We start from the raw sequence: 7,183 nt of genomic DNA on the forward strand, positions 1-7,183 counted from the left end.
GCCTTGGCAGTGAGGTCCCCTCTGCCCCGTGGTCCACAAACATTCGGTGCCCGACGGGCTGGCTCTGGGCACGCAGAGCAGAATCCACCCGGGACGCCTTCTGGAGGAGGGCGTCTGCGCCAGGCTTGAAGGGCAGGCCCTGGGGTGGGGCTGGTCAGGACTCCTTGGAGGGCATTTGTCTTCCAGCCCCTCTGGGAAGTTGCTGGAATTGGCTCCTCCCAACACTGGAAGTAACCGTGCTGTTGGGCCACTTCAGGGGCTGGGGGCGGTGAAAGGGTTTGTCCAGAGAAGCACTTCGGGGCGCTCTGCGTTGCTGGGGACCTGATTTGCATATTGCCAGGGCCTGGCACTCGGCTGGTGCGCGGCAGTTGTTAAGTGGGCAGGCGGATGCATGGCAGCTCGTGGTGCTCCATCATCCAGCTGAAACCGGGCGGGGTGGGCAGGGGTCCCCAGGGAACAGCACTGGGCAGGGACTGCCGGGCAAGGGTGGGGCTTCACTGAGCCTTAACTACAATAATAAGCGAGTGCCAAGGGTGTCACTGTTTACAATACACTTTTATTCTGTTACAGGTTGAATTGGACCCCACCCCCATTCCTATGGTGAAGCGCTAACCCCCAATTCCTTAAAATATGACCTTTGTGGGAAATAGGGTTGTTGCGATGTAACTAGTTAAGATGACGTTATTCAGGGGCCCTAACCCAGCATCACGGGTATCCGTATGGAAAAGGGACATTTGGAGACAGGAACACAGAGCACCCGTGGAGGTGGAAGCAGAGATGGGTGGTGCTTTTGAAGCCGAGGAGCACGAGAGTGACGGCACCCTCAGCGAGGCGACAGTCCTGGGACAGCCCCTCCCCAAGCCCACACCTGGGACCTCCGGCCCCAGAGCTGAGAGCAAGTTTCTGGTGTTTGAGCCGCTCAGCCGCGCCTGGGCGAAGGAAGGTACGTTCCGTCCCGGTGTAGTTCTCACCCGGCTCCGTGCGGACGCGGAAGCCCGGCCCCGGTGGCTGTGTGTCCTCGGGCGACCTGCGCAACCTCTCTGAGCCTGTTTCCCCAACCGCACCGGATGGCGGCTGGGCTTCTGCCGCCGGGTTGCTGCGAGCATCCGACGGGACAAGAGAGCACTGGGCAGCCCCTGCCCTCCTCAGGGTCCTCCGGGTCCTCTGGGCCGGGCGGTGGGAGTCCAGCAGGGCCGGGCGAGGGAGGGGATGGGGCGGGGGCGGGGCCTGCTCGGCGCTCGGCGCTCCCGGGGCTGCTCGGCGCTCGGCGTTTGGCCGGCCGCCCTGCGTACGCCGCGCGTGGCGCTCTCGGGATCCGGCGCCGCAATCATGTCGACCGCCATGAACTTCGGGACCAAGAGTTTCCAGCCGCGGCCGCCGGACAAGGGCAGCTTCCCGCTGGATCACTTCGGTGAGCGCCGGAGGTCGGCGGGCAGGGTCGTCCGTCCGCGCGCCGGGTCTGGGGTGTGGTTGGGGTGCGGGTTTGTGGGAGTGCAGTTCTGGGGTGGTGTGGTCGGGGGGTGCGGGTTTGTGGGAGTGCAGTTCTGGGGTGGTGTGGTCGGGGGGTGCGGGTTTGTGGGGGTACAGGTCTGGGGGGGTGCGGGCTGGGGTGCCGGTTTGTGGGGGTGCAGGTCTGGGGTGGTGTGGTCGGGGTGCGGGTTTGTGGGGGTGCAGGTCTGGGGTGGTGTGGTCGGGGTGCGGGTTTGTGGGGGTGCAGGTCTGGGGTGGTGTGGTCGGGGGGTGCGGGTTTGTGGGGGTGCAGGTCTGGGGTGGGTGCGGGCTGGGGTGCCGGTTTGTGGGGGTGCAGGTCTGGGGTGGTGTGGTCGGGGGGGTGCGGGTTTGTGAGGGTGCAGGTCTGGGGTGGTGTGGTCGGGGGGTGCGGGTTTGTGGGGGTGCAGGTCTGGGGGGGTGTGGGCTGGGGTGCCGGTTTGTGGGGGTGCAGGTCTGGGGTGCACCGTTAATTTTTTACTGGACTGACTTTACCTAAACATTGTAGATTTGTTTTTTCCAGCGTCGAGTTAGGCATGTTTCTGAGGGAAACAAGCTTTGAAAGGAAAAGTAGCACAGTTCTTAAGGCAGCTGTGTAGGTGCATCGTGTTGCACTTTTAAAAGAAGACACTGTTTTCTTTTTCCTTCTAGGTGAATGTAAAAGCTTTAAAGAGAAATTCATGAAGTGTCTCCGTGACAATAATTTTGAAAATGCTTTGTGCCGAAATCAGTCAAAAGAATATTTAGAATGCAGAATGAACAGGCAAGTACAAGCTAACAGTAAGGACTTCCACCCCACTTCTCCGACCAAAACATTTTCTTTCCCCAAAAGGCTGTGCAGGAGGCCTTATCATATCAGGCCTTGGGCTCAACTTGTGCTTTTCTTTTTTAAATTTGTTTTTCCATGTGTCTGCGCCTTCAAACAACTTGTGTGTTTCAGAACTGTAGAAATGTTTGCCCTTGAAAATGAGGCTTAGCAGATGAAATTGTCCTAAAAGCTGTTGAGCAATCTTGGGAGCCTTTTCTTGAGTGACAGCATTATACACGATTGCATTCCTCAGAGCATTTTCTTCCAGATTTGGGTGCTACTGATCTGTCATTAAGGTTTCAGAATTGTACAGTATAAAATGCTCACTGAGCCAACAACAGACTGAGGGTTGTGGGCCTGCAGTTTATTTCTTTCACATTCTCAGACCATAAAAATATGCACTGTGTTGTTTTGTTCCACATAGAGCTGTTTGGAATGTGACAGGGAGGACAATAGATTATTTAGGACAGGATGAAAGATGAGTGATTCTTCCTGTCTTAACTAGAATTCACCAGAGCTCACTTTTTTTTTTAGTTGATATACACACAGAGACAGAGTACACTTTTAAACAAAACATTTACATTTCTATGATCCATAAAGCTTTTACTTAAAACAAGAGCTATTTTAAACCTTAATGCAAAAAAACATGTAATGTATAGTTGTATAATGGTGGTGGGAACTTTTATTTTTGTTTTTAGAGGCCATAATTAGCTCACTAAGGAATTCAGTCTTCAGACAGCCTTGTCCCTCCCGAAGACAGGTTGACAATAACCAGTCCCCTTTGAGCTCTCTTTTCATTTTCCCATAATGTTCTCAAACATTTCCCTCAAGGAAAATCTCTTGTACCTTTCAGGCCACACCTGTGTGTGAGGGTTATCAGCATGGACATTTGGGACTGTAAGGGTGATGGGCCCTCTTAGCAGTGTGGCCCCCCTGAGGCTCTTGTTTTGAGGGCCACGCGGGGCCCTGCCCTTACCTTGTTTAAATAGCCTGTCAGTTGGAACTACATGTTTAAATTACTGCCCAGATTGATTAGTCCTTTTTTTTTTTTTTTTTTGTTTTTTGTTTTTGAGACAGAGTCTCACTCTGTTGCCCAGGCTAGAGTGAGTGCCGTGGCGTCAGCCTAGCTCACAGCAACCTCAAACTCCTGAGCTCAAGCAATCCTCCTGTCTCAGCCTCCCGAGTAGCTGGGACTACAGGCATGCACCACCATGCCCGGCTAATTTTTTTTCTATATAGATTTTTAGCTGTCCATATAATTTCTTTCTATTCTTAGTAGAGATGGGGTCTCGCTCTTGCTGAGGCTGGTCTCGAACTCCTGAGCTCAAACGATCCGCCCACCTCGGCCTCCCAGAGTGCTAGGATTACAGGCGTGAGCCACCACGCCCGGCCGAGATTGATTAGTGTTTAGGAAACTGAAACTAAGAATTTGTTCTTGGGGCTGCCAGGCTTTAGGGACAGGCTTCACAGTTGGTCTCTGTCTGGGTGTGACGGTGTGCAGTCTCCTGCCTCTGGAGCTCGGTGTCCTGATCCCAGGACAGTGTGGAGAGGACGTGGGTGCCGCCACTTCTGGTGGTTTCGATGATGGGCTGGGCAGCCTGGAGGGGAAAGTGCGGGGTGCGCTTCCAATGTGGTCGGTGTTATGACTGGAGAGTTTTGGTTGGGTGGGTGCTTAGGACAAGGGTCAAACACAGAGAAGTGGAGGACAGCCTGGCGCCCAGGCTCAGCGTCCGGATCCCACACACCTGCTGCTTCACCCCCCACCCCGTTTTCTTCCTTCCTTTTTCCCTTCTGTACTGAAATCCCAGATGTTGTTTTTTTACCCCCACTTACTTCCATGTGCATCTTTTAAGAAAATGGACAACGGTAAAGTTTTCAAAGTCGTCCTGTGAAGAGTTGGACCATGTTGGCCTGACGTGAGAGTATATTGTGTTTTAGATGACTGCACTTTCTCATAGAAAAAATTAAGATTGGGATTCCAGCAACCCAAGCTGTTGGCAAAGACAATGACGTGTGCACATATGAGCTAAGATCTTAAGCCTCTGTGATAATTTAGAAGTTCAGTTTAGTCCCCACCCTGGGGAGTGGGCGGGGCTGTATGACATGCGCTGGCGGGGTGTCTGCACAGGCCGGCCAGGCAGCCCCCTCCGGGGATGGTGACGGGCCCGACGGGGATGCTGGGGATGCTGGGCGGGTGAGGGAGATTGTCCTCAGAAGGCCCCGCACGGCCGAGGGTGAGTGTCAGTGAGTGTTCATTGTCATTATCATTGTCTAAGAATATGGGGTATATAAAAATTCAGTTGCACTGAATCATGAATTTAATGCCTCAGAAATGATGTCTCAGAGAGAGCCCCTCTCTCTCCCCCTGTGCCACGCATGTAACCTGGCCTGTGGTGGTGTCCTGGCCAGCAGAGAGTGCTCGGAGGCCAGTGTGTGGCCGCGAGCCCAGGGGACGGCAGCAGGGCTGCCACCATCTAAGATTCTGCCCTCTGGGCTTGCAGCTGCCTGCCCGGCCCACAGGCGTGTGCAGGTGAGTTGGGGCGGGAGGAGTCCGGGCACATTGTGGCCTTGGGTGTCTCCAGGCCTGACTCGCCACCTTGTCCAAAGCTTTTCTTCATCTTTCCGACATGAAAGGATCTTCTCAAGTAGGTGGCACCTACCAGGTCTCGGGGGGGGCCCAGAGTAGCGTGCCGGCACTGGTGGGGCTCCCTGGGTGCCAGGCCCCGGGCTGGCAGTTTCATGTTAAATCCAGAGTAGACGCACCAGCTCACACCTGCGTCACGAGAGCACAGAGGTGGCGACGTGCGGGTGCCCAGGGCCGCGGCTGTCCCGAGGCTATGGGAATCCAGCTGCAGAGTCACCACTAGGCAGCTTGGGCGGCCTCTCTGACACTGGTGTCGTCCCCCACTCCCCAAGGAAACAAACCAACAAGGTCCTCTGCCCTGGAATGTGAGCCCTGGGGGGCAGGAGAGGCGGGAGGCCCAGCAGGGCACTCAGTGTTGGGCGTCTGGGTCTTTTTGGCTGTGACTAAAGCCACACAGCAGAGGCTGGCACACACGTGGCTGTAGGAGAGGGGCCACCGTGTGGGGTCGGTGGGTGGGACCCAGCCTTGGCGCTGCGCCGTGCTGCCTGAGCCAGAGCGAGTGGAGCCGCCGCACACCCTGGGTCTGAATAGCTGGGTTACAGGTGAGGCTCATGAATCATTAAACTGTGGCTGCTGCCCTCCTGCCCCCTCAGGTGTGTCCTCATAGCTACCTGGCGGCCAGGTGTGAGGAGTTCTTAGACTCTTCGCCATCTGTGCCCAGTTGGGCTCCACCCTGGGCCCTGGGGCTCAGGCCCTCCTGTGTGGACCCGCGCTGTGCACGTCTAACCCTATCCACACGCTCCACGGCTGTCCTGAGTCTGCAGGTGCACACCTGCTCCAGCAGGGCGGGCTCAGAGAGCCCCTCGGGCCCCCGGCGCTCGGAGCGTGGCTCTGGGTGGCAGGTCCTCGTGGCTCCGTGGGAGGGGTGTGGCCCGAGGGCCCGGGCCAAGGGGGCTGCTCTCTGGGGTCTGTTTTCCCAAGAAGTAAAGCGGAGATGACAGGAGCCCCTGGGTGTGGGGGTGAAGCGATGGCCTTGTGGGGACACCTGCCGGCCGCCCTGTGCCTTCCGCCCTGACATCTCCCCATTTTGTTTTCTAGGCAGCTGATGGCTCAAGAGCCGCTGGAGAAACTGGGATTTGGAGATTTGATAGATGGAAAATCAGAGGCGAAAAATGAATCTTGATGAGAAGAGCCCTGGGCTGTGTTAAGCGGTTGCCCAAGTTGGAGGACACTGCCACCTCCTTCGATCCCGGAGGCCCACATGGCTGTGCCCCGGCCTGGGCCCTCAGGTGCCATGAGACGCTCCCGTGGAGTCCAGGCAGACGGTCCCATGGAGACGCCTCGTCACTAGGGAAGCGACTTATCTTGTGAAGCTCCCTGATTATTTTCAAGAGTTATTATTCCTTTTAGATCCTTGTTTTCCCATCAGGGAGGGGTTTGATCCTTAGCCCCCACGTAGGACGGGTTCCCAGGGAGGCCGCAGTGGAGGTGCAGATGCAGCGTGAGTGTCGGCCACGGGGACCTGGGCCCTCTGCGGTGCTGGGTTTGCAGCACGGAGGAGCTTTTCAACACCAGCGTGCGAGATGTGCGCAGACCTCAGTCTGCTCTGTACGCGGAGATGCAGAAAATAACCTTTCCCTAGCACAGCGGGCTTCCTTTTTGTATTCATAAATATATATGCCAATTCATTTCCTTTTTTTAAAAAAAACAAAAGTAGAATACAGAAAAGGAAGTGAGAAATCATTTGGCTTTGGACATACTTGACTTCTTGATTTTTTTCTGGTTATGCTTGAACACCAAATACCTTTATAATCAAAGGGTCATTTTCTGATCTGTATCAGACTGTATTTAATAAAGCTAAATATTTAATTCCAGTAACTCATTTATTGTAATTGAAAGATAGAACGTCAGTCTGTTTGCACTTAGCTTACACAGGCCGTCTTCTGCGTCTCACTCTGACAACCCACACTTCTGTGACAGCCAGCGCTCGCCCGGGGCCCTGAGAGGACGTGTCCGGCCAGTGGCCTTGCCGTGCACGGTGTCCGGGAGCACCCGGCGTGGTGCTCCCCGGGAGGGTGGCTGCAGACCAGAACTGTCAGTGGACACTGAGGTTAGCAGGTGGAGTGACGTGAAGCGGGGTGCCTGCCGAGTCTTGGGAGACCCTCGGGGTGCCTGGTGTTTACAAAGGAGCAGTGGCGATGTCCCCGTGGAGGTCGCCTTGGCCAGAGGAGGTAGGCTAATGACACGGCATCATCTCTAGTTTTCTTGCCCAAAATGGGTGATTGTAGGAGACAATCAGACCC

The 7,183-nt window shown here is 55.5% G+C and overlaps 1 protein-coding gene across 1 annotated transcript; it reads left to right on the plus strand.

Annotated features, from left to right (window-relative positions):
- Positions 1–1,321: 1,321 nt before the first annotated feature.
- COX19 (cytochrome c oxidase assembly factor COX19) lies at positions 1,322–6,734 on the plus strand. The gene is made up of 3 exons (XM_069486196.1): positions 1,322–1,411; positions 2,140–2,255; positions 5,983–6,734. The coding sequence occupies exons 1-3, from the start codon at positions 1,330–1,332 to the stop codon at positions 6,061–6,063; spliced, it is 279 nt and encodes a 92-aa protein (XP_069342297.1). The 5' UTR covers positions 1,322–1,329; the 3' UTR covers positions 6,064–6,734.
- Positions 6,735–7,183: the final 449 nt, after the last annotated feature.

The sequence above is a fragment of the Eulemur rufifrons genome, chromosome 14 (genome assembly GCF_041146395.1).
Source record: "Eulemur rufifrons isolate Redbay chromosome 14, OSU_ERuf_1, whole genome shotgun sequence".
Classification (NCBI taxonomy): domain Eukaryota; kingdom Metazoa; phylum Chordata; class Mammalia; order Primates; family Lemuridae; genus Eulemur; species Eulemur rufifrons.